Source organism: Macaca fascicularis, chromosome 20 (genome assembly GCF_037993035.2).
Source record: "Macaca fascicularis isolate 582-1 chromosome 20, T2T-MFA8v1.1".
NCBI classification, from domain to species: Eukaryota; Metazoa; Chordata; class Mammalia; order Primates; family Cercopithecidae; genus Macaca; species Macaca fascicularis.
This window is the reverse complement of record NC_088394.1, coordinates 29,098,986-29,126,074: the sequence shown is the minus strand read 5'-3', so window position 1 is coordinate 29,126,074 and position 27,089 is coordinate 29,098,986. Positions and strand designations below refer to the sequence as shown.

General features: G+C 54.7%; 1 protein-coding gene across 2 annotated transcripts; it reads right to left on the bottom strand.

Annotated features, from left to right (window-relative positions):
* Positions 1-179: 179 nt before the first annotated feature.
* Positions 180-25,489, bottom strand: FBXL19 (F-box and leucine rich repeat protein 19). Of its 2 annotated transcripts, none has more exons than XM_005591695.4 (11): positions 24,609-25,489; positions 23,135-23,335; positions 21,620-21,763; positions 21,413-21,499; positions 21,108-21,326; positions 20,439-20,600; positions 18,165-18,676; positions 6,690-6,853; positions 6,431-6,592; positions 679-897; positions 180-574 (listed from the first exon to the last, which is right to left on the bottom strand). In XM_005591695.4, the coding sequence occupies exons 2-11, from the start codon at positions 23,309-23,311 to the stop codon at positions 396-398; spliced, it is 2,025 nt and encodes a 674-aa protein (XP_005591752.1). In that variant the 5' UTR covers positions 23,312-23,335; positions 24,609-25,489; the 3' UTR covers positions 180-395. The 2 variants fall into 2 exon arrangements, with proteins under 2 accessions (XP_005591752.1, XP_045237692.1); XM_045381757.3 differs by having other exon boundaries at positions 20,568-20,600.
* Between the last annotated feature and the right edge of the window lie 1,600 nt (positions 25,490-27,089).

The following is a 27,089-nucleotide window of genomic DNA, read 5'->3' as shown; positions in this document are numbered from 1 at the left end:
CCCGCCCCCCGCCCCTTCCACCTCCCCCAGCCCCTGGCTCCCATATCCTCTGCGTGTCCTTTCCCCATTCTCCCCCCCCAAACACTTGAACCATAACCCCCCTCCCACCGTCCCTTCGGCTCAGCACCCTCCAGTACCTCTGACCCACTCCCCCCAGGGGATGGACAATGAAGCAGGTAGCAGGGGGAGGACATGGGAAGGAGAAACCCCCAGAGATATCAGTGCAGGGGGGAAAGAAGGGGATGGCTGGCTTGAGTCCCTGGGTGGGAATCCCAAGTCACTGACACTCAGGAATCCCGGGGTGGTGAGGTGGGAACCTGGCCTCCCAGCAGGGGTGAAATGAAGCCGGAGGTCCAGGCTCCTGTCGAGTCCGGGGGAGGGTGGGGGGCGCCCAACTAGCTGTCCTTGAGAAGCAGCTTCTCCTCAGGGCAGCGGAAGGGGCCAGGGGGCCCGGCGGCTGCCAGCCGGGCACAAGCTTCGGGTGAGAGCTGGCGGCAAGAGCGCAGGTCTAGGCGGCGTAGACGAGGGCAGCGGCGGAACAGCGGGAGGCAGTGGTCCGTTAGGCGGTGGCAACCTGGGGATGGGGCAGTGGCAGCTGAGACCAGGCAGGTGAGCAAGGGGTTGGTACTGGCCGTGGGGACCCACAGGCTGGCAGGACGGATGGGGGACTGTGCTTACCAGCAAGATTGAGGTGCACCAGGGTCTCCCGGAGTGGGGACGTGGGGGCCGTGAGGAGATGAACACTGGGGTCCCCGACGTGGGCGCAGTGGCTCAGGTCCAGGGCGCTCAGCTGGGGTGCGTGGCGCAGCAGGAGCCGCAGGGAGGCATCTGTCAGCTCCAGACCTGCCAGGCGCAGTTCTGCCACCCCCTGCAGCCGACCACGGCTCTCTGTTTGCCCTGGGCAGCCAGATGAGAGGTCAGCACTCCTGGCCACTCCCATCCCTGCGCCCAGGTATCCAGACCATCTCTCCTCCACCTGTTTCCCACGTGAGTGAGTGACCTGTTGCACTCTGCGGCTTGCTCTTCTCAAAAACACCCTCATGACCTGACCTCATCTGTCCACTCCTCACATCACCTCATCGGAGGCCTTCCATGATTATTGTATTTGAGACTACAATATTCTGCCAGGCGTGGTGGCTCACGCCTGTAATCCCAGCACTTTGGGAGGCTGAAGCGGGCGGATCACAAGGTCAGGACTTCAAGGCCAGCCTGGCCAACATGGTGAAACCCCGTCTCTACTAAAAATACAAAAAGTAGCCGGGCATGGTGGCAGGTGCCTGTAATCCCAGCTACTCAGGAGGCTGAGGCAGGAGAATCACTTGAACCCAGGAGGTGGAATTGTGCCACTGCACCCCAGCCTGGGCAACAGAGCGAGACTCCATCTCTAAATAAATAAATAAATAAATAAATAAGAGTCTGGGGACCTCCTCTCCTCTCTCTTGCTAGCTGTCTTGCCATGTGACATGCAGACTCCTTCACATTCCATCAAGAGTAAAAGCTACCTGAGGCCTCCCCAGAAGTTGAGCAGATGCAGGCACCACACTTCCTGTACAGCAAAACCCTGAGCCAATTCAACCTCTTTTCTTTATAAATTACCCAGCCTCAGGTATTTCTTTAGAGCAATGCAAAAACTAATGTAATTCCCCACACTCCCACCACTTCCTTGCATCAATTTTTCCTCTTTTCTCACCATTTGACATATTATATGCATTTTTCTGACATATATACGTTTTCCTTTTCTTTTTTACCCCCCGAGACAGAGTCTTGCTCTGGTGTGCCCTGGTGTGATCTTGGGTCACTGCAACCTCCGCCTCCCGGGTTCAAGCAATTCTCGTGCCTCAGCCTCCCGAGTAGCTGGGATTACAGGCGCACACCACCATGCCTGGCTAATTTTTGTATTTTTAGTACAGACAGGGTTTCACCACATTGGCCAGGCTAGTCTCGAACTCCTGACCTTGTGATCCACCCACCTCAGCCTCCCAAAGTTCTGGGATTACACACATGAGCCACTGCGCCCGGCCATATATACATTTTTCTTATTAATCTTTCTCTCCTGCCACAAGACTGTCAGTACTACCAAGGCAGGAATTTTTGTCTGCTGTTCATTGCTGTAGTCCCAGCAACTGAGACACAGTAGGTATTCAATTTATTTTCGTTCATTCATTCATCAGACACATGACATCCCTGATGGGCCTACCATCCAGGCCCTTCTCCCACTTCCCTCCCCTCCATGGTCAGTAAGTCCCCATCAGGAGCCTCTCTTTTCTCCCTGGTCACCACTCGGGGTCAACACAACTGGTGCCTGAACTCCTGGCCCAGCCTCCTCACCTGCTCCACTTCTCTGCTCTTCTTTCTGGCATCCAGAAAGCTGATCTCAAATACAAATGGGACAGCATCCCTTCTCTAAAACTCTCTGAGGGTGCCTCAAAGAGATCTAGCCTTCTTGGTAGAACATCCCAGTTCCTATAAGGTCTCAGCTGCTAACTCCTCTCCCTTACCCCTGAACACCTGGGCCACATTCCACAAGTGGCCCTGCCTGAGACACTCTGCCTGCCCCATGTCCCTCTGTCCCTGGTTTTCAGGTCTGAGCTCACAGGCTCCCTGCTCCCCAATCTGCAGGATCCAAGTGTTCACACCCCTCATCTTGGCATCCAAAGAATATAGTCTACATTTATTTTATGCCAATGGCTTTCAAACTAGGGAGGCTTCAAAGTCACCTGGAAGGGCTGGTTAAAAGGGATTGCTGGTCCCAGCTGGGCGCGGTGGCTCACGCCTGTAATCCCAGCACTTTGGGAGGCTGAGGCAGGCAGATCATCAGGTCAGGAGTTCGAGACCAGCCTGGCCAACATGGTGAAACCCCGTCTCTACTAAAAATACAAAAAAATTAGTTGGGCGTGGTGGTGCATGCCTGTCATCCCAGCTACTCAGGAGGCTGAGACGGGAGAATCACCTGAACCCGGGAGGCAGAGGTTGTAGTGAGCCGAGATTGCACCACTATACTCTAGCCTGGGTGACAGATCAAGACTCCATCTCAAAAAAAAAAAAAGGGATTGTTTGTCCCATCCCCAGAGTTTAGGCAGGTCTACAGGTTCATTTGTTTTTGAGACAGGGTCTTGCTCTGTCGCCCAGGCTGGAGTGCAGTGGTACAATCACAGCTTACTGCAGCCTCAACCTCTCTATAACTCACTGTAGCCTTGATCCTCCCACCTTGGCCTCCCAAAGTGCTGGGATTACAGGCCTGAGCCACTGCGCCTGACCAGAGTTTACTTTTTGTTTTTTTTTTTGAGATGGAGTCTCACTCTGTAGCCCAGGCTGGAGTACAGTGGTGCAATCTCGGCTCACTGCAACTTCCACCTCCCAGGTTCACGCAATCTCCTACCTCAGCCTCCCAAGTAGTTGGGATTAAAAGAATGTACCACCATGCCTGGCTAATTTTTCTATTTTTTTTAGTAGAGACGGGGTTTCACCATGTTGGCCAGGCTGGTCTTGAACTCCTGACCTCAAGTGATCTGCCCACCTCGGCCTCCCAAAGTGCTGGGATTACAGGTGTGAGCCACCACGCCTGGCCCAGGGTTTACTTTTTTTTTTTTTTAACAAGTTCTCCAGTGTTGTGGATGCTGCTGGTCCCCAGACCATACTTTAAGAACCACAGCCTTGGGAGACAAGATCTCTGATCATCATTCCTGTTTACGGCCAGGAAACCCAGGCCCGGTGATGCTGAATCTGAACTCTTACCACAATGTTGTCTGCCTCCCAGGCACCAGCCTATCCCTAAGATAAACTATTAATAGATCAGATGGCACGAGCCATGAGGCTGCCCTCCAAACGTGTTTTATGGAGTCTACAGAATGCTAAAAATGTCCTTAATGACTAACACTACAAAAAGGACATTTTTATAAATAAATTTATATACTGAGCTTTTCCTTGAAGAATCGTAAGATCTGGCCTCACTAGGCACTCCTTCCCACCAGATGATGACTGTGGGGAGCTGGGCGGCTAGGTGCCACTCCTAACGTCCTGCACCAATGCATCACTTCTGTTACCTCCCAGGTCAACTCAATGGACACTTGAGTTTGCAAGTCCTAAATTGTAACCCCTCCTCCTGTCTCTGAGGAGCCAAGGGCCTGGAAAGGGGATACCTTTACAGATGCCCTCAACCTTGGGCCATAGCTAAAGGCCCAAGGAGGAAAGGCCCATAGAGGAAAGCAGAGGAAAGAGAAGTCACTTCTGGCTTGGGCAGGAAGGAGTGGGCATCAGTGAGGATTTCACTGAGGTGGTGGCATTTAAGCTGGGCAAGAGTTGGAAGGTGTATGGCACTGTTCACAATAGTAAAAGCCATGGAATCAATCTCAATGCCCATCAATGATAGAATGAATAAAGAAAATGTGGTACATATACACCATGGAATACTATGCAGCCATAAAAAAGAACGAGATCATGTCCTTTACAGGAACATGGATGGAGTTGGAGGCCATTATCCTTGGCAAACTAATGCAGGAACAGAAATTTCATGTTCTCACTTAAAGGTGGGAGCTAAATGATGAGAACACATGGACACATCCATGGGAATAACACACCCCGGAGCCTTTTGGAGGGAGGAGGGAGAGGATCAGGAGAAATAATTAATGGTAAATAGACTTAATACCTGGGTGACGAAATAATCGGTACAACAAACCCCCATGACACAAGTTTACCCACGTAACAAACCTGCACATATACCCCTGAACTTAAAAGTTAAGTTTACCCATATAACAAACCTGCACATATACCCCTGAACTTAAAAGTTAAGAAAATAATAATAAAACTGGAAAAAAAAAAAAAAAAAAAAGGCCCACCTTCGTGAGCTCCTGATAAAGGGCTGAACTGATCTGAATTCCAGCAGGAGGAAATGGACCAGCCAGCACCTTCCCACCTCCCAGGGTGCACCATTCCCAATGCCCACCTCACCCCCTACCCATAGCACTCCAACTCAGTCCGGTTCCAGTAAGAGTGGACAATGGCTGAGTGCTCTTGCCTGACTGGGTGACCTGCAGCAATCAATCCCTCTGGGCCTCCAGTGCCTCATCTAGAATGTGGAAAGAATCCTAGTTGCTTCTCTATTCTCCCCTTCCAGGGCTGCTGTGGAGGAGGTGGGGTGGGAGGAAGGGAACTATGAAAGAGAGGGGTGAAAGAACTCCAAAAGAAAAGATTCTTCTGGCTGGGCGTGGTGGCTCACGCCTATAATCCAACACTTTGGAAGGCAGAGGTAGGCAGATCACTTGAGACAAGGAGTTCGAGACCAGCCTGGGCAACACGATAAAACCCTGTTTCCATAAGAATTATAAAAAAATTAGCCAGGTTTAGGGGGCCAGGTGCAGTGGCTCACACCTGTAATCCCAGCACTTTGGGAGGCCGAGACGGGCAGATCACGAGATCAGGAGATCGAGACCATCCTGGCTAACATGGTGAAACCCCGTCTTTACTAAACAAAATACAAAAAATTATCCAGGCGTGGTAGTGGAGGCAGGAGAATGGTGTGAACCCGGGAGGCGGAGGTTGCAGTGAGCCGAGATTGCACCACTGCACTCCAGCCTGGGTGACAGAGCGAGACTCTTTCAAAAAAAAAAATAATTAGCCAGTCGTGGTGACACACGCCTGTAGGCCCAGCTACTTAGGAGGCTGAGGTAGGGAGGATCATTTGAACCCAGGAGGCATAAATTGCAGTGAGCTGAGATCTCACCACTGCACTCCAGCCTGGGTGACAGAGCCAGATGGTCTCAAAAAATACAAACACAAACAAAAGGATTATCTTATTTCAGGGGCCTGCAAATCTCCTTTTGAAAATCTTTCCTCAAACTAGACTTCTCCAATCCTGATTGCCTGCTCATTCAAGTTATTCATTCAACAGCTATCTGCAAAGCAGCCACTGAGAAGGTGCTGGGGCACCAGCCAGTGCTTGCCCTCAGGGAGCTGCAGACCCTGGCAGGAGGGCACAGATGTGCATCAAGACACTCCACAATTGCCCAGTATTATGCTGGTGGGCTGCTCTCAAAGCTGAGAGGGACTCTGAGCTCAGTGTGGGGTGGGATCAGGGAGCGCTTCTTGGAGGAGTGGCATTTATACCCAGGCCTAAAGGATGATGAGATTTAAGTAGATGAAGAGAGATGGCCTCTGCTTCCAGCATCCCCCTCTGCCAATATGGGCCTCCTGCCCCACCAAACTGTTGGGTCTCATGCTCCCTGGGAAAACCCTGTCCCTTTCAAGGCTCAAAGTACACAGCAGGTGGGTGAATGAATGAATAATGCCCAACCAGGGCCTTCCTATTCAAACTCATGTGTTCTTTCCTTTCTTCAAATACTTTACCATCCAGCATGAGTCAGAAGAGACCTGAGAGGCCTCCTACCCTACCCTTGCCCAGCCCATTCTCCAGAAAAGCAAACAGAGGCTGCACCTGGTTTGGTGTCTGGTGGAGGCAGCAGCAGCTCCCGGAGCTGGGAGTCTTTAACATCCTCGATCCAGCGAAGGTCCAGGAGCCGCAGGGCTGGCAGTGGGGCTGAGCCCAGGGCAGAGACGGAGAGCCAGGAGCAGCCAGAGAGCACCAGCTCCTGCAGGCCTGCGGGGAGAGGGGGGGGTCAGGAAGCAGGTGCTGTGAGGACTCCATCCCAGGCCTGTCCCCGTCACCACCCTGTCCTCCACACCACACACCCTACCTTGTAGTCGGTTCAGAAGCCACATGAGCTGCTTCTTGGAGACACCTGTCCAGCTGAGGTCCAGGGCACGGGGCTGGCGGCGAACTACACCACTGAGCATGGGCGGGGTCAGTGACTTCCGCCGGCTCAGGTCCATTCGAGGCCACAGACGCTTGTCATAGCACCTAGTGGCCACAGGGGGGAGACAGAGACCTCAGCCCTCAGTTCTCAGCAGCCCACAGTTCCCAGGCTCCCCAGCTCCAGCTCCAAGGGTGTACCTCAGCTCTCTTCTGGCCACACAGACAACAGGGTGGCAAGAAGCACTTGGCCTCAGCCAAGAGCACTGGGACTGGAACCCAACTCCATCACTAACTGGAAATGAGACCCTGGGCAAGTCTGCTCCTCTCCCTGAGCCTCAGAAGCCTCGTTTATGATCAAAGGCAATAGCCCCCCACTCTGCCTGGCCACAGGGCAGCTGTCAGGTCACACGGGCTCATTCCAGCTGTGGGCCTCCCAGCATAGAAAGCATGCTGCCCAACACATACACAAATGCCACACATGCTGCCTGATGTCATGCCAAGGGGACTGGTGTTATCCAGTCGTCTCCACCCTTGGGCTTCTCGATTCCTAACTGAGTTCCAGAGCTCTTGGGTCCTTGCCTTCTTTACTCATCTCTGCCTCTGATCCACACCTGCCCCATCCTGACAGCCAGCTGCCCGCAGCTGGACTTACAGCCCTAATATCTTCCCATTACATTACTGTGTTCCTCCAACTAGAATGTAAATTCCACAAGGGCAGATTTGCCTTTTCCACTTTTTGAAAAAAAATTTTTTTGAGTCAGGGTCTCACTCTGTCACCCAGGCTGGACACTATCGTGGCTCACTGCAGCCTCAACCTACTGGGCTCAAGCAATCCTCCCACTTCAGCCTCCTGAGTAGCTGGGACCACAGGCACATGTCACTACGCCTGGCTAATTTGTAAACAATTTTTTTGCAAACACAGGGTCTCACTATGTTGCCCAGGCTCGTCTTGAACTCCTGGCCTCAAGTGATCCTCCTGCCTTGGCCTCCCAAAACACTGAGATTACAAGCATGAGCTACTGCACCCAGCTGTGCATTTGTAATGAATGAATCAAGCTAGTAATTACTTAAAAGCTTCCACTTCACACTCTCCCCCACCTCATCTACAGCATTTCATTTATTCTCTGATTATGGAAGGCCTTTTAGGTCCCAAATATTGAAGCTACTGAATGAGGCCTGAACAACATTAAACAGGTTTCCTAACCCCAGCACTCCACAGGCCTTGACAGACTATCTAACATGCAGTGGGCTGGGTGCAGTGGCTCACACCTGTAATCCCAGCACTTTGGGAGGCCAAGGTGGGTGGATCACGAGGACAGGAGTTCGAAAACAGCCTGGCCAAAATAGTGAAACCCCATCTCTACTAAAAGTACAAAAAATTAGCCGGGCGTGGTGGCGGGCGCCTGTAATCCTAGCTACTCAGGAGGCTGAGGCAGGAGAATCACTTGAACCCAGGAGGTGGAGGTTGCAGCGAGCCGAGATCGCGTCACTGCACTCCAGCCTGGGCGACAGTGCGAGACTCCATCTCAAAAATAACAAAAAACAAACAAAAACATGCAGTAAACTGGAGAAGGGCTTCTCAAACTTACTTCCCCAGGAACCCTTCCCAACCTCTCCCAAGATAATCTAATAACACTGTAGTACACCGAAGTTCCTTTGGACTCAGTTTGAGAACTCTCTTCTCGTTCAGTAGTTCTCAAAGGCATGTCTGGAAATGCCTCTGAGACTCAATGGACTATGTCAGAAGCAGGCCCAGGAAGCTTTTTTTTTTTTTTTTCCCTTGAGACAGCATCTTGCTTAGTCTCCCAGGCTGGGGTGCAATGCTGCGATCATAGCTCACTGCAACCTCAAACTCCTGGGCTTAAGCCATCCTCCCACCTCAGCCTCCTGAGCAGCTGGGACCACAGGCACATGCCACCACACTTTTTTTTTTTTTGAGATGGAGTTTCGCTCTTGTTGCCCAGGCTAGAGTGTAATAGAATGATCTTGGCTCACTGCAACCACCACCTCCCGATTTCAAGCGATTCTCCTGCCTCAGCCTCCAGAGTAGCTGGGATTACAGGCATGCACCACTGCGCCTGGCTAATTTTTTGTATTTATAGTAGAGATGGGGTTTCTCCATGTTGGGCAGGCTGGTCTCGAACTCCTGACCTCAGGTGATCTGCCCACCTCGGCCTCCCAAAGTGCTAGGATTACAGGCGAGAGCCACTGCGCCTGGCCTATTTTTTATTTTTACTAGCGACAAGGTTGCCCAGGCTGGTCTTGAACTCCTGAGCTCAGGCGATCCTCCCCTTGGCCTCCCAAGGGAAGCTGTCTCTTGCTTCCCTCCCTGCCCTCATGACTCTGAAAGGCTTTTCCTTGCAGAAGCCCTGGGCTGGGGTGGTGATTCCCAAGCTCCAGTATTTGCTGTTCACTTATCTGCATAACATGATTTATCTTTGAATCATCTCCTCTTTGCACTTAAAACCAGTATTCTTTCCCATAAATAGGTTAATCTTAAAAATAAACACAAGGCCGGGCGCGGTGGCTCAAGCCTGTAATCCCAGCACTTTGGGAGGCCGAGACGGGCGGATCACAAGGTCAGGAGATCGAGACCATCCTCGCTAACACGGTGAAACCCCGTCTCTACTAAAAAATGCAAAAAACAACTAGCCGGGCGGGTTGGCGGGCGCCTGTAGTCCCAGCTACTCGGGAGGCTGAGGCAGGAGAATGGCGTAAACCTGGGAGGCGGAGCTTGCAGTGAGCTGAGATCCGGCCACTGCACCCCAGCCTGGGCGACAGAGCAAGACTCCGTCTCAAAAAAAATAAAATAAAATAAAATAAAATAAAATAAACACAAAAGGCTGGGCTTGGTGGCTCACGCCTGTAATCCCAGCACTTTGGGAGGCCGAGACAGGTGGATCAAAAGGTCAGGAGCTCGAGACCATCCTGGCTAACACAGTGAAACCCCATCTCTACTAAAAATACAAAAACAAAATTAGCCGGGCATGATGGTGGGCGCCTGTAGTTCCAGCTACTTGGGAAGCTGAGGCAGGAGAATGGCGTGAACCTGGGAGGCGGAGCTTGCAAGTGAACCGAGACTGCGCCACTGCACTCCAGCCTAGGTGACAGAGCGAGACTCCGTCTCAAAAATTAAATAAATAAAATAAATAAATAAAATAAAATAAACACAAAAAAACCAGACCAGAGTTATTAAATCCTAGCCAGGTGTTGCCGTTGCTTTAGGCTACTACCTGAAGACTACTTTTGTTAAACAGGGAGGTAAGTATCAGAGAAGTTTAGAAAAAGCACCCAATGGAGAAGACTTCCTTTCCAAAACTCACAGACGGATTAAGCCATACTTTTGTGTCACTGAAAAATGCCAGGCCTACTCCAGAGGCCCAGTGTGTCGTTTTATTATTTTTTTGAGACAAGGTCTCACTCTGTCGCCCAGGCTAGAGTGCAGTGGTGCAATCATAGCTCACTGCAGCCTCAAACTCCTGGACTTAAGTGATTCCCCTGCCAGCCAGGGGCGGTGGCTCAAGCCTGTAATCCCAGCACTTTGGGAGGCCGAGATGGGCGGATCACGAGGTCAGGAGATCGAGACCATCCTGGCTAACACGGTGAAACCCCGTCTCCACTAAAAAAATATAAAAAACTAGCCGGGCAAGGTGGCGGGCACCTGTAGTCCCAGCTACTCGGGAGGCTGAGGCAGGAGAATGGCGTAAACCCAGGAGGCGGAGCTTGCAGTGAGCTGAGATCTGGCCACTGTACTCCAGCCTGGGCAACAGAGCGAGATTCCGTCTCAAAAAAGAAAAAAAAAAGAAAAAAGTGATCCCCCTGCCTCAGCCTCCCATGTAGCTGGGACCACAGGTATGCTTAGCTAATTTTTTCTTTTTAAATAGAGATGGGGTTCTCACTATATTGCCCAAGCTGGTCTTGAACCCCTGGGCTCAAGCAATTCTCCTGCCTCAGCCTCCCAAAGTGCTGGGATTACAGGCGTGAGCCACCGGGCCCAGCCCTGGTGTGACGTTTTAGAGAGGGCTGAGAGCACAGACACCAAGGCTTTAGTCCAAACACCTTCACCCCTCTGCCACCCGCTCTCCTGTTCCCTCCTACCCTCACCCTGCTTTTCTGGCATTCCAGCCTCTCCCTCTCCTGATTCCTTCCTCTCAACTAATAAACACCTACAAATCTCTCCAATTCAAAACGTGAAAAGGAAAAAAACCAACTGACGCCCGACCCAGCTTCTGCCCCTAGGTCCTGCCCCTTTGCTCTTTCAGTGAGCAAGAAAATCGGTGACATCTGCCACATCCAAAACCTCTCTCTGCCCACTGTGACCCCGCCACAACTGTCACCACTTCCTTGAAGCCACTTCCCTTCCACAGTCCACAGCTGAAAGGAAGCCTCTTTCCCTGGGGGCACCCACAGGCCCCCAACTGTGTTTCTGTATCATACTGCACAAGGGCCAGGCCACACACTTACTTGCCCACCTACAGACACAGTGCTGTCTAATGCCAACACGTTGTGGCACATGCTGTGCCTCTGCCAGAAATGCCAACCCAGAGCCTTCGTGGCTCGGCTCCAGTGCCTCCTCTTCCAGGAAGTCTCCCACACCCTTCCTTGGCTAGAGCTCATCAGTCCCCCTGCTCTTGTACAACCAGGACACTAGGGTTAAACCTCAGAGGGGCAACCAAGAGTCACTGAGGGCTGAGTGTCTGGCTTCCACTGGGCACGGAGGCAAAGATGACAGGTTCCTGCCATACAGTCAGAGAGACATGGACAGTCCACAGTAACTGAGGCGACAGGTGGCATGGTAAAGAGTCACCTCAAGGACTGGGTGGGGGAGCCTCCTGGGGGGACAATGCCTGACCTGAGACTCCAAAGAAAGCAGCAGTTACTTCAGCAAGGAGAGGGGGAGGAGGGTATGTGTTCCAGATGGGGAAGAACCTGCGTCCAGGCCCACGAGAGACAAAACGGAGAGCTCTGGAAACCCCAGGCCACAGGAGCTCATCATCACAACCAGAGTCATGCTGATCACAGTGACTTCAGCACTACTAACCAGCCATTATCCAGGGTTCACTGTGTGCCAGGCACTGTCCCATGCATTAAGCACTGAACCTCATGCCAGCCCTAGGAGGTCAACATTACCATTATCATCTCCTTTCTACAGTAAAGAAAATAAGGCAGGCGGGCGCGATGGCTCACGCCTGTTAATCCCAGCACTTTGGGAGGCCAAGGTGGGCGGATCACGAGGTAAGGAGTTCGAGACCAGCCTGGTCAACATAGTGAAACCCGGTCTCTACTAAAAATACAAAAATTAGTTGGGTGTGGTGGCACGCGCCTGTAGTCCCAGCTACTTGGCAGGCTGAGGCAGGAGAATCACTTGAACCAGGGAGGCGGAGGTTGCAGTGAGCTGAGACCACAGCATCCCACTCCAGCCTGGGTGTCAGACTCCGCCTCAAAAAAAAAAAAAAAAAAGCCAGGTGCGGTGGCTCACGCTTGTAATCCCAGCACTTTTGGAGGCCGAAGCAGGTGGATCATGAGGTCAGGAGATCGAGACCATCCTGGCTAACACGGTTAAACCCCATCTCTACTAAAAAAAAAATACAAAAAATTAGCCAGGCATGGTGGCAGGCACCTGTAGTCCCAGCTACTCGGGAGGCTGAGGCAGGATAACGGCGTGAACCCGGGAGGCGGAGCTTGCAGTGAGCTGAGATCGCGCCACTGCACTCCAGCCTGGGCGACAAAGCGAGACTCCATTTAAAAAAAAAAAAAAAAATTAGGCCCAGAGAGGTTGAGAAACATATTCAAGGCACCACGACTACCATGTGGTAGGTAGCGGAGGGAGGGTTCCACCTAGCCAGCCTGGGTGGAAAGCCTGAATTCTGAGGAGAGAAGAGGCACGGGTGGAGCTGCAAAGGAGGGATGGGGCAGGGTGTCATGTCAAGGAGGGCTGGAATGCCAGGCCACAGACTGTCATGGTCACTGAGCCCAGAGCTGAGGATGTGAGCTGTGAGGATCTAAATCCCAACTCTGCCACCTCCAGGCTTTGGGGGGCCTCAGGCAAGTCACTCGCCCTGTGTGGGCTTCCATTTCCCGAACTGTACAGTGGGGTGAAGAACAGCGCTTCCTTCAGAGGTTGCTGCGACAAGGAAGGGACACAGTTCAGGGAAGTGGTTGGTGCAGTCAGTAGGCCCAGTTCATGTCCATATGTCCAACAGGACTGCGATGGTGGGCGTCTGTTGTGAGGGTGACAGGGAGCCACAGGTGGGTTCTAAGCTGGAGAATGACACTGAGACAAGAGGCAGGGAAAGCTCTAAGAGCCAAGGTGTGCCATCATCCCAGAGACATGTGGCTTGACACCAAAGTCCCCTAACCCATTCACTTCCTCCCGGACTCCAGCCACCCCGCAATGAGTCCTTTCCTACTAGGCTGACCTGCAAACCCTCAATTCCAATCTTAACCCTCCCTCTTGCAGAAGCCCCAGGGAACAAAGAGTTGGACCAGCCCTTACTGCCCCCTGAGGGCTCACAGCCCCTAGGGCTCCAAGCACTGCCAGTTCCGCCCTCTTGGAGGTCACTGAGCCCCAGTGCCACCACTGTTCTCCAATCTGTCCACCTCCAGGCCCTACCCGACCATGATCACCTTGGGTTCTAGTCCCTTCCTCGCTGTCCTCTCTCTATCCATGTCCTCAAAAGCCCCAACCCTCTTCCTTGCAACTCAACAAACCCTGCATGCCTCCCCTGCCACCCTCTCTCCACTCTTCACTCTTAAGGGATCACTTCACTTTCCAGTTCCAAGAGAAGATGGAAGCCACCAGACAGGAAAGCCTCAGCCTCCTGCTCTCCCCTACACATGCCTCTCCAGCGCCACCCTCTGTACATCTCTCCACCCTGCATCCTGGTTTCCTCTCCTCCACTCATTCAGCGAAGATGATCTCACTGCCCACTGTCCACCAGGTGCCGTTAGACACCAGGGACACAGCAGGAACAAACAAATCAAGTCCCTTCCTGGGAGCTGATGCCCTCGACTCCATTCATTCTGGCTTTGGACCCCCCTCCACCCCCAGAGCACAGCTAAGGACCCAAGGCCTCCTGGTAGCAAAATACAACCACCACTTCCTGGTCCTTGATCTCCCACGGCCTGTCGCCAGCATCCACCTCTGCTCACCACATTCCCTCCTGCTTCACTCTCTACTCAGGGGCACACCTCTGGCCGTGGGCTCCTCCAATTCTCTGGCTAGGCTCTTACTCTAACTCACAAGTACTGATGTATGATCTTTTGCCCTCTTCATCAAAGCTGCTTGGCTTGCTACCTACAGGCTGAGAACTCCCAAACTTGTATCTTTCTCTTGAGCATCAGACCCACACTTCCTGAGCACACCACACACGTCAGTCATCTGAGCTCTTTACCTTCCCCGAACATGCTCCTTCTGAGCCTGGGGAATGATGCTGTTGCCCATACAGGCTCCTGGGTCAGAAACTCACCTGAGGGTTACCCTGCTGTCCCCACTGCCACTTAGTCACCAAGTCCAAGCCATTCCACTTTTTTTTTTTTTTTGAGATGGAATCTTGCTCTGTTGGCCAGGCTGGAGTGCAGTGGCTCGATCTCGGCTTACTGCAACCTCCGCCTCCCGAGTTCAAGCGATTCTCCTGTCTCAGCCTCCCAAGTAGCTGGGATTACAGGCACCCACCACCATGCCCAGCTAATTTTTGTATTTTTAGTAGAAAGAGAGCTTCACCATGTTGGCCAGGCTGGTCTCGAACTCCTGACCTCAGGTGATTTGCCTGCCTCGGCCTCCGAAAGTGCTGGGAATTACAGTCATGAGCCACCATGCCCGGCTTTTTTTTTTTTTTGAGACAGAGTTTCACTCTCTCTGACCAGGCTGGATGGAGTGCAGTGGCATGATCTCGACTCACTGCAACCTCTGCCGCCCAAGTTCAAGTGATTCTCATGTCCCAGTCTCTTGAGTAGCTAAACTACAGCTGTGTGCCACCATGCCTGGCTAAATTTTTTGTATTTCTAGTAGAGACGGGGTCTCACCATGTTGGCCAGGCTGGTGTCGAACTCCTGACCTCAAGTGATCCACCTGTCTCGGCCTCCTGAAGTGCTGCGATTACAAGCATGAGCCATCATGCCCGGCCCAAGCCATTCTACTTCTTAAAAAGTTCTTACGCCGAGCGTGGTGGCTCATGCTTATAATCCCAGCACTTGGGAGGCCGAGGTGGGTGGATCACCTGAGGTCAAGAGTTCAAGACCAGCCTGACCACCATGGAGAAACCCCCATCTCTACTAAAAATACAAAATTAGCCAGGCATAGTGGCGCGCCTGTAATCCCAACACTTTAGGAGGCCAAGGTGGAAGGATCACTTGAGGCCAGAAATTCAAGACCAGCCTAGGTAACAGCATGTCGCCAGTTCCTGCAAAAAGTTTTAAAAATTGGCCAGGCACAGTGGCATGTGCCTGCAATCCCAGCTACTCAGGAGGCTGAGGCAGGAAGATTGCTTGAGCCCAGGAGGTTGAAGCTGCAATGAGCTATGACTGCACCACTAAACTCCAGACTGGGTAACAGAGACAGACCTCTCTCTAAAAAAGAAAAACAAAACAAAACAAAACAAAAGGCCTGGCAAGGTGGCTCACACCTGTAATCCAAGCACTTTGGGAGGCCAAGGCAGGTGAATCACCTGAGGTCAGGAGTTCGAGACCAGCCTGACAAATATGGCAAAACCCCAGCTCTACTAAAAATACAAAAACTAGGCTGGGCGTGGTGGCTCATGCCTGTAATCTCAGCACTTTGGGAGGCTGAGGCAGGCGAATCACCTGAGGTCAACCTTGTCTCTTCTAAAAAAGTACAAAAATTAGCCGCGTGTGGTGCTATATGCCTGTAGTCCCAGCTACTCAGGAGGCTGAGACAGGAGAATTACTTGAACCTGGGAGGCAGAGGTTGCAGTGAGCGGAGATTGCGCCCAGGCACTCCAGCCTGGGTGACAGAGCAAGACTCCATCTCAAAAAAAAAATATTCAGGCATGGTGGCGGGCACTTGTAGTCCCAGCTACCTGGGAGGCTGAGACAGGAGAATCACTTGAACCTGGGAGGCGGGGGCTGCAGTGAGCCGAGATCACACCACTGCACTCCAGCCTGGGCGACAGAGCAAGCCTCCGTCAAAAAAAAAAAAAAAAAAAAAAGTTATTGCAAATCTTTCCCCACTGCTGCTGCTTCTGTGCCCAGACCTGGCAGAGCCTCCTGAGTGGTTCTGCTGTGCCCCCACAGGCCCCTGCTCTCCCCAGCTCTTGTTCTTTTCATTGAGAGGTGCCATCTGATTATTTAGTCCCTCCAGGCACTGTGCTGAGGGCTTTGCAGGAATCACTTCACTTAACCTCACAAGGTGAGTATTCATACAAACCCAGACCGCAGATGAGAAAACCAAGGCCTGGAGAGGTATCGCTCTCCACACATGGCCACACAGCCAGTGAAACCCAAGGACACAGACTCCAGGGCCTACACTGGGAGCCATTGCCTCTCGCTTTGTCTGCTTCAGGCCACACGTCTCCCGTTGAAGCAGAAATTAGGTCCCTTTCAGTCTGGCTCCCACATGCCAGGCACAGAGTTGGCCTTGAAGGGGCCTCAGCAAACATTTCCTTGATTAGTACATGAGGCGGGTGTCATCCCCTGCAACTTCTGTAACTATCTGCTTCTATGTTGCAGCTTAACTATATGCTCTTCAAGGGCACAGATCTACATTCTGAGGCCTAACAGGCTGTGCTTTCAGCAACTATTTGCAACTAAGTAAATACTGGCTACAATGAGGGCTCTTTCTCAGTAGTTTCTATTTCCCAGGTACTGTGCTCAGTTCTTCCTGTGTATTAGCTCAAGAAAACACTATGCAAGAGTGTTGATTATCTGGTTTTTCAGATGAAGAAACCAAGGCACAGGAAGTTAAGTGACTGGCCTAATGGTTTACAGCTTCATCAGCTGTAACCATAACCGGTAGCTCATGCCTGTAATCCCAGCACTTTGGGAGGCCGAGGCGGGCACATTACTTGAGGTCAGGAGTTGGGAGACCAGCCTGGCCAACATGGTGATACTCTGTCTCTACTAAAAATACAAAAAAAAAAAAAAAAAAAAATTAGCCGGGTGCGGTGGTGGGTGCCTGTAATCCCAGTTATTCAGGAGGCCAAGGCAGGGGAATCGCTTGAACCCGGGAGACAGAGGTTGCAGTGAACCAAGATTGTGCCACTGCACTCCAGCCTGGGTCACAGAGTGGGGCTCTGACTTAAAAAAAAAACAAAAAACAGATTCTGTCGCAGGCAATTTGCCTTCAGAGCTTACACTCTGGTACTTTTGGCTGCACAATCTCTGCAGATACCAGAAGGCACCAGTGGCCCCGAGCTGGTCCCAAAAGAAGACTAGAGTTTGAGTTCAGCCATGAACTTGTACTATAACTTCAGGTGTCCCTTTTCCCTCACAGGGCTGCCATTATGAAGGTCAGATCAGCTAACCCTGGTGCAGTGCCCAACAGGGAGCCTGGTCCCAGCCACAGCGAGTCCCTGGGAAAGAGCCTGATAGCCTCGTTTACTGCAACATTTCTTGGGCACTCACACCGCCCTTTGTCCCGTGCTAGGGACATGAAGATAAAACAGACACAGTTATCTGCTCCCACCCCAGCAACTGACGGGAACATGAAATGAGTAAATGAATGAAGGCTTGTCAACACGCCGAAGGCCTCTGTGTGCTCTACGAGGGGAACAGTGCACTGTGGGAGTTTGATGGAGAGAAGGAGGAATTTTGTTGGGGGCGAGATCAGAGAAGAAGACAAGAGGCTCCGGAGGATGACCGACATTTCTAATCGAGGCTGCAGGGATGGGGGATGGGCAGAGGGTGTTAGTGGTGGCTCCAGGGCAGAAGGAAAGCAGGAACTGAGTCAGGAGGTTCAAGCCTGGCTGTCTTTCGAGGGCAGGGGCAGCCCAGCACATGGCGTTCTCCTATGTGAATGGAACCAACCATCAGACTGTTTTCGGAAGTGGCAGTATGAGAAGTGACAATGCGGTAACAGCGCTCAGTGCTATGGCTGACACACACCAGACACTCAATATAATCACTACTATTAGGAGGAAAGGCATCAGAGCCAAAGGGCCTAAGTTCCAATGCCTGGTTCTACCACCACTTCCCTTCCACATGACCTTGGGCCTCAGCTTCATCTGAAAAAGGGGAAAATAACCTCTACCTCAAAGTTGTCTGGGGGGTTAAATAAGTCCGTAAGTGCAAAGTAACCTGCATGTGGTAAATACAGAAGGATGCACTGTAATCTGTACACGCTAGAGAAGTATCCCCAATATAAAAGCAAGGCCCAGAGAGGGCCAGAGACCTACCGCAGGTCACCCAGCAAGCGGGAAGCCTGCTGGCCACGGAACGCAGGCCTGTCCAGGCCACTCACCAGCGGCTCCAAGTTCGGCAGACTCGCATGCAGATACACAGCTCCCGTGGCCCGAGGTGCTGGAAGACGCGAAGCCAGGCGGCCCGGGGCAGGGGGTGGTCGGATCCAGCAGCCAAGGGGAGTGTGTCGGGCTCAGGGCTTCGAGGCGGGGGCCGCACCACGTGCCGCTCCAGCTGTGGAGGCCGGGGTGGTGGGGCGGGGCCCAGGGGCCAGCTGAGCAGGGGCCCCCCGCTGCCAGGGCGCACAGCCCGCCGCCCCCCGCGGTTCTCTTTCTCGCCAGAGCTGCCCCGGGCTGGCCGTCGCCCATTCCGGGCCTCGCCGGGGGCTTCGTCCTCACTCAGCGATGTGCCCGAAGAGTCGGAGTCGGAGTCTGAGTCCGAGGAGGAAGAGGAGGTGTCAGGCACCCGTTCCAGCAGCTGGCACATCCGCTTGAAACGTTCTAACTTCTCCCTCTGCGGGGACGGGGATGGCACCGCTGGGCCCTCTGCAGAGGCCAAAGGCGGCTTTGGTTTCTGGAGGGAGACAGGGTTGATGCTGTTCTAGGGCCTGGGATACATTTTCCCACCCCCCCTACCCCGAGGAGTCATCAGGGGATGAACAGCCCAAGGGAGAGTCCTGAGTTCCAGCCCTGGCTCTGCTCAGGACAGTGGGAGACCTTGCTAAAGCCACTGCCGGGCCCTGGGCCTCAGTTTCCTCATTGGTAACAGAAGGGTGCTAATTAAAATAATTTCTAGCTGGGCGTGGTGGCTCATGCCTGTAATCCTAGCACTTTGGGATGCTGAGGCGGGAGGATCATGAGGTCAAGAGATCAAGACCATCCTGCCAACATGGTGAAACCCCTTCTCTACTAAAAATACAAAAATTAACTGGGCATGGTGGTACAAGTCTGTAGTCCCAGCTACTCGGGAGGCTGAGGCAGAATTGCTTAAACCCAGGAGGTGGAGGCTGCAGTGGGCCAAGATCGCACTACTGCACTCCAGTATGGGCGACAGAGGGAGACTGTCAAAATAAAGAAAAGAAAAGAAAAGAAAGAAAAAAAAGAAAAGAAAAGGAAAGAAAAGAAAATAAATTTCCAGCCCTTATGGATTTGCATGGCTTAGGCAATTCCAAAAGCAATAGGGAATGGAGAAATGAGAGACCCGCTTTGAGTCCTGGCTTGCCCTCCACTCTGGATGGCTGTGGGAAGCCCCTGCTTCATCATCTACTACCCAGACCAGCTGGAGCAGGCGTCTGTCCACCAACCGAGGGTAACAGTGACTGGCCCCATGAGCAGCACCCCACACCTGCTGACTCACTCCGTCCTCACAGTCCTAACGCAGTGCTGACCTGGGCCACTCTTTTCAGACATGAGGAAACTGAGGCTTAAAGGCACGAAGTGACTTGTCCAAGGTTACAAACTGACAAACAGCAAAGGCAGGATTTGGACCCAATCAGGCAGACTCCTGTGTTGAGTGTCCATGCCAAGTAATATCTCAATTCTGGCTTTACTGTATGACTTGGACAAGTCTTCAAACTTCTCTGGGCCTTATTTCCCTTGAATCTAGGTAAATTTTATAGCTTACAAAGCTCACTGCCTTTCAGAACCTCATTAGACATATACAGTTGTGCAGAATAAGGGGGCAAGGCAGACAGCAGCATCTCCACTTCATGGATAAAGAAACTAAGGCCCCAGCACTTTGGGAGGCCGAGGCAGGCGGATCACGAGGTCAGGAGATCGAGACCATCCTGGCTAACATGGTGAACCCCGTCTCTACTAAAAATACAAAAAAAATTAGCCGGGCGTGGTGGCGGGCACCTGTAGTCCCAGCTACTCCGCAGGCTGAGGCAGGAGAATGGCGTGAACCTGGGAGGCGGAGCTTGTAGTAAGCTGAGATTGCGCCACTGCACTCTAGCCTGGGCGACAGAGCAAGACCCCATCTCAACCAAAGAAAAAAACAACAACAACAAAAATAAGGCTCAGGGTGGCCGACAAGCTTCTAGGACCATACAAAGAGTAAACAGAGAAATTTGAACTCAGTTCTCTCCCCTGTAAGGCTTGGAAAGATGAGGCAAGTAGGTCAGATGAGCCCTAAGGGTTTTTGGGAAGTCAGGGGCTCCTGTGGCCTGGACACAACCCACCCTCCCACCCAACTCATCCCAGGAGTCCAAACGTCCACCGCAGCCAAGTGGGGCTGGGGCAGAACAAGGTGAGCAGGAAGGGATAGTCCTCAGGCTTCAAGGTGAAGGGTGGGGCAAGGGAAGGTGGGAAGGGGAGGGAGGAGGTCCCCGGCACACCTCCCAGTTCTCGGGAGGGAGCCCAGGGTGGCAGGATGAGAAAGCCTGGCTCGGATTCAGAACCCTGGGGGGCAGCAGGCCCGGGCCGCCTGGGTCCGATCCTCGGAGGAGGCAGGCGTCTCCACCCACCTTCTTCAGGTGCCTCTCTCGGCCTCCTTTCACCTACCAGGGTGAGAGGGAGATATGGGGGAAGGGAGAGACCCCATTAGGCCCTCATGGGTCAGAAATCTAAGGTCCATGCCCTCCTCTTAGACTACAAGTCCCAGAAGCCCCCGTCCCAGGGATAACTCTGAGCATGCTCACCTTGCACCCAGCGTCCTAGCCCACTGAGCATGCTCCATCTCCTCTTTCCTCCCCTCAGGCCCTCTCCAGCCCCTCCCTCCTCCCATGCAGGGATGATCTGAGCATGCTCTCTCCTGCCTCCCTAACCCACCCAGGGCTCCCAAAGCTTCCAGCAGTGCCAGCTCACCTCACCTGTCCCCCCCTCCTCCACATTGAGCATGCTCTATCCTCCCCCACCACCCAACTCCTGAACTACATCTCCCAACAGCCCTTGGGGGAACCCACGGAGCACCGCTCCCAGGCCCACACACCCCCCACAGAACCAGCCAGGACTACAGCTCCCAGAATTCCTAAGGCCAGGCCTAGTGAGCATGCTCCGTGGCTCACCTTTTTCCTTGGGGTGGGGGGCTCATTCCCTGCCTCCCTTTCCTTTCGTTTGGGGGGCCCAGGCACGTCCTCTGGCGGGGGGCCGGCAGGCAGGGGGCCCTTGCGCCTAGGCGGGGGCGGTGGAAGTGGCGGCTCCTCTGTCAGCTTCCATCCGCTCCCCAAGCTGGCGCCCTCCTCGCCGTTGTCGGCCCTACGGCGGCCAGGCCCCTCACCTGAATCCTAGGTGGGACGGAAGCTGGGGGTGAGGGCCTGCACAGCTCCCCGACCCACCACCTACCCATAGCTCAACCCAGCCCAGCCCCTACCTTGCTGGTGCGGCCTTCCTGGGTGCAGCGAGGGCACTCCCAGCAGTTGGGGATCTCTGCATTGATGACACCCTCAGCCTTCCCCATCTGTAGGCAAGATGGCAGCGAGTGGGGGGTTGGCCAGGAAGCCCAGAGCCCGGGTACCCCCGACTCCCTGCTCCCTGACAATCTGCCCCACCCCAGTTGCCAGGGTCCCAGGGCCATCACCTTCAGGCAGCCAGGGTGGACGATCTCGTTGCAGATTGTGCACTCCATGAGGCTCAAACCAAATTTCTCTTCCTCTCCCTCCACCGTGTCCTCCTTCCCAGCCTCCCCACACAAGAGGCACACAGCTGTGTGTGGGAGCACGGGCTGTTGGGGGAGAGGGGACATCAGGGGCCCCGAAAGCTAACAACAGGGGAAAGACCCTTCCTTCTAGGGACCCTGGCCAGCTGCCGGATGAGATGCAGCACCCACGGGCCAAGCTGGGTCTGATCCTGAGTTTGCTCCTTTGGGGAGTGCGACCTCAAGCAACTAATTTAACCTCCTTAAGTCTCCATTTCTGCATCTGCAGAATGGGGCTAAGAATCTTTCCCTCGCAGGACTCTTGGGAGAGCAAAATGATGCATGAGAGACACTGATACGTAGCTGTTACAACCTGTGACTGTTATAGCTGGACCCAGGGCCAGTGTGACCCTGAAGTGACAGCTGGCTTTGGAGAGGACAGTAACACTCAGAGGGTGGGGAAGACAGCTTGGGGTGATACCAAGGTCGCTCCATGAGAGTCCAAGGGTTGCTCTGAATCCCACAATGAACCCGGTTTTGGCAAGACCCCCTGGGAACACTACGGAAGTCGCTAGTCCTGGGGAAGTGGGGGCAGCCTCAGGCAGTGTGACTTTGGGGAAGACAGTGGTAGAACTGAGTCATAACAAGGATGCGGCAGAATCAAGGAAGATGCAGGTAGTGGGAGAAGAAAGAGTGAGGCAAGGGGTTGGGGGAGAAAAGAAAAGAAGTGAGGGGCTGAAGGGTGAAGAGACCAACCAGGAAAGAGCAGCAGGAGGAAGAGAGGGAGGTGGCAGAGTGGGGAGGGGGACGCAGGATGCAGCTGGCTCCTCGAGGCTGCTGGGGAAGGGCCGTGCTCTGGAGCCCAGGGACGCTCAAAGGATGAGGAAGGCAGGGCGGAAACCGATGCTTCCCTAATCCCTACTGTGTGCTGGGCCTTGTGGTAGACACATTCGCGTCCATGCCATTGTTTAATCTTTACAACTCAGCAAAGGAAACATTTTACAGAGAAGGAACCTGAGGTTCATTCAACATGATTTGCTCAAGGTCACATAAAGGGTGAGCTTGGCCTCAAATCCAAGACCACCCTTGGTGAGGAACAGGCCAGAGAAGGGCAAGACCTGTTGGAAGGGGCCATCTCTGGGGATGGGCCCCCTCCTGCACAGAGACCTCTTGGGGGGTGGTAAAGCAGGGGTTGGGCATTCTGTGGGGGTGTGACTCTGAGAGCTGGGAAGAGCCTCAAAGTAGGGACTAGGTCAGATCCTTCTGTGCACCTGGATGCTGCCCCTAGCTTGGAGCTGAGGACATAAATGGACGTTGACACAAACTAGTGAATGAAGGGAGGAAATGAGCTAGTGAACAAACAGCTACTCCACAGGACAGGCTGGGAGGCAGTCACCGGCCATCCCAGGGAGGTATTGGGAAGGGTGGGCAGAGCTCAAAGGTGGGGGCAGAACTCACGGCAGTGCACTGCCGGAGCAGGCACGACTGCTTCATGCGCCCGGGCCCCCCGAACTTCTTCATGTCTCGGCAGAAGTGGCAATCCCCGCACTCAGTTCGCACACAGGCCCGGCAGCGGCGGCAGCGGGTTCGGCGTCGGCGCGCTCCGGCCCCCGGCCCCCGGCTGCTCGACGACATTGGGGGCGTCAGCAACGCCGAGGGCTGTGGGTGGATGGTGGCAGGGTCAGATGGGCCCACTGGGGCCCTGGCCTGGGAGACTCCCAGCAGCTCCCTCCACCCATAGACAGCTAGAGCCTACCTTCTTCCCCAGGGGGACAAGGAGGTCACCCCGTCCTGTGTATCTGGGGGCCAATCCTCTACTCATGGCCTGTCTCCCTGCAGCAGCTCAAGAGGAGCCCAAGAACTGCTTCCCGGTCTAGCTCCTCTACCGCTTCCTCAGGGTCCCTCCCCTAGCCCCGGGAGCAGGAGGGGATACCCAAGCCCTCTCCTCTGCCATCCCCACACACTGGAGCTCCTTGGAAAGGTCAGGCACTCCTTGTTCATGGTGTTAGCTTGGAGAGGTCCCAACTCTTCCCGTTATCAGAGTGTAGAATACCGCAGGCTCTCCCCATCCTCAATCTGGGGTAAATTGCCCAGATTCACCTCCCAGATACCCACAGATTCCTAGACGGAAGCTCCGGACTTTTCTTCCCCCCACCCCTCCACCGCCCTTCATCCACAGCAGCCATCCAATCTCTCTTCCCCTCAAACCAGTTATCCTCCCCAGATCTAGCGAGATCCTTGCCCCCAAGCCCCTAACGATCTCCTCTGCCCACTAACATCCCAGGGCTCTGACAATCCAGGAGATGCTTCTTCAGAGACCCTTCTCAGCCCAAGATCTCAGCCCCTCTTGTTCCCCACAGGGCTCCCTCCTCCAGGACATCCTCCTCTTGGATCCCTCAGGTCCACCTAGGCAATCTCCCAGATTCCTTGGGATTCTAGAATCCAGCCTGACATCTCCCCAGAACTCAGGTTGGGATCAGTCCTAGGCCCCCCAGCATCCCGGGCTGCTTTCATCCCTAATCATCTAGAATCCCTTGGGCTCCCCCTCCCATGGAAACCAGATCCTCCAAGATCCCATGTGGAATTAGAAGCCTGGAGGGTCTCTTTCCAGTCAGAGTCTTACCCCAGATTCCCCCTTTCCAGGGACTTCCATACCCATCCATGGGGCTAAGGGGCCCTCCAGCGCTCCAGGGGAGGGGCCTGGAGGGCGGCGACTGCAGGCGGGGGTGGGGGCTTTCAAGGAGAAGCAGGGTCTAGGAAGGAGGGCCAGTTCCCCAGGGTGGAGAGGTCATAGGAAGGAGGGCTGGAGATGAGTTTGGAGCAGAGAGAGGGTGAGGCTGGGGGCGGGGAAGGTAGAGAGAGGCCGGGCTGAGGATGAATGGGAGTGGGCGCTGCCCAGGTCTAGGGGTGAGGAGGAGCCGCATGAACCCACCTCACACGTGTCCCGGGAGCCATCTCTCCCTTCTCGGCAGCTCCCGGCGGGTCGGCGGCCATCGGCGGCGGGGGGGCCGGGCGGCGCGGGGCGCGGAACGCTCAGAACGCCGGGGTCCACGGCCCCCCGAGGGCGCTCGGCCCCTCCCTCCGGCGGAGGCCGGGACGGCGGCGAGTGGAGATGGGGGGCGCCGGGGGCGAGGCCCTCCCACGGGCTGCGGCGCGGCCCTTCCAGGGGGAGGTCCTGCTCTGGGGGGCTCAGTCCCTCAGCCCCCCCAGGCCAACGGGGGCTCCTTGGGCGCAGGGTGCTCAGCTTCTGCCCGGGGCCCACTCAGTCCCGGGTCCGAGTCCCAGCTCCCCTCCCCCCGCCCCACCCCGCCTCTCCCCAGCGCCCCTGGCCCTTTAACTGGCCCCTTCCCGGACCCCACTGCCCAGGGGTCCAGGGCCAGGCCTGGGCCCCCCCACCGTTTCCGGGGTTCAAACCCCGCCCACCGCCGGTTCCCGGGGAGGGGGGGGTCGCTGTAACCTGCCCCCCTCCCCTGGGCCCGCCCCTGGACTGCGAACCCCTGCCCTACGGCTACGAGGCGAGCGGAGGGGGGTGAAGGAAGCTGCTCCGGCCCCGCCCCCCCAGCCCGCGCGCACCCCCGACCTCTCCCCCTCCCCCCAGCGCGCGACCCTCGGGAGATAGGGATTTAAATAAAATTTGAATAAATCCCCCTCCTCAAGCGGGAGGGTGGAAGGAAAGGATAGAGGGGGAGAGGGAAAGGGGAAGGGGGTAGTTGGGGTGTCTTAACCCCCCTGGTCCCCCAGCCCCGCGCTGCTACGGCCCGGGGCCCTGGCCGCCTCTCTCATCCCTCCTCAGCTCCTTCCTCCTTCCTCCTCTCTTTCCCCCTCCCCTCCCTCCTCCTTCCCTCCTCCTCCTCCTCCTCCTCTTTACTCCCTCCTTCTCCCAGAGGAACCCCGCCCCCTTCCCCCTCCTTCCTCCACCACCTCCACTTTCTAGGACGAGCGCGCGCAGGGCTCGACGGGAGTTGTAGTCCTGCAGCCACTGATACTACGGGGAAACAATGGGACGCTGGGGGCAGCGGGAACTACAAACAGGATGGCGGAGGGCGTGCCCAGCCGGGAGCCAAGGATGCCGGGAGTTAGAGTCCCGTTGCCCCGAGGCTCCCAGTTGCAGAACATCGAGAAGGAGCGGGAACGATGACTACAAACAAGATGGCCTTCTCCCCCGACCCGACCTCCTTCCCAGGCACTCACACGCCCTCCTGTCCACAACCCTCCGCGTGTGTGATACCTGACGGGAGTCGCAGTCCATCTGCTGCCTTCCCGCTGCCATTTCTACTCGTCAGGAACAATGGAAAGGTGAAAAGGAACGAGGACTACAAGCAAGATGGCGGAAGAGGGACCTACACCTGACTAGTAGTCGATCTTACGAGGTGCGATGGGATTAGTAGTTTTCTAGCCTTCCAGTGTTCCTTCAGAATGGCGGAACCAGGAGGACGAGGAGACTACCATAAAGATGGCAGGCCACCTAGCCTCTCCCGGTCTCCGCTTTTCAGCACCTTGGGCACCTCGCCCGCCTGTGGTCTCGAAATCCCCCCAACCAGTGGCGCACGGCCTGACGGGAGTTGCAGTCTCCCGGCTCACGTCTATCATCTCCAGTCGAGACAATGGAAGGGGATGGGGCGGGACCACCGGCAAAGATGGCGGCTGCAGGGCTGGGGCGACGGTGACACGGGATGTGTAGTCCAGGCGCCTAGCCTCTTCCCTGCGGAAATAAGGGAGAGGACTACGATAAAGATGGCGACCTTGCCCCTCGACCTCTGCGCCGGTGCTTGCTGGGAAATGTAGTTCCCTGCCGAGCGCAACAGAGAAAGTACGTCGCTGTTGAAATGTGAATCCCTGCGGACACGCCAAATTGCGAGCCGACGGATACGGAAAGACTCTTTTCTCTTCTCCCCACCGCCCACCTCTGAACAGCCTGGCGGGAAATGTAGTCCCAAGCTTTCACTCGCGAGTGGAGGGGGAGGATTTATTTCACCGGTGGGGATCAGTGAGGCTAGGGGAGAAAGACGTCGGGCGATCCAGGAATAAAGAATGTCCGCCTCCCCATAGGGTGAGGACTTCGCGTTTCAGGGGAGGGCCCTTAAAGGAAGGCAGCAGGAATCCATCAGTCTTGTCGACCGGGGGGCGTGGTTCTCGTCGAGAGTGCATTTACACTCTTGTACCCTAGAAAGCCTGGGCGCCTCCCACTCGATTCCTGCTCCTCAGACCTCCGGGAACCAGTGTCTTACAAGGCGTGCGGGCTCCAGGGAAAAGGACCTGGAGTCACAGCGAATCCCCGCCCCGCCCCGGGAAGCCACCAAACCTTGCTTTTTCTCATCTGCAAAATGGGGACAGTAGGGATAATGATCCCCACCTCGAAGCACAGTTGGGAGTGTTAAGCCAATATTCTTGTCACCAAAGTGCCCAACTCTGG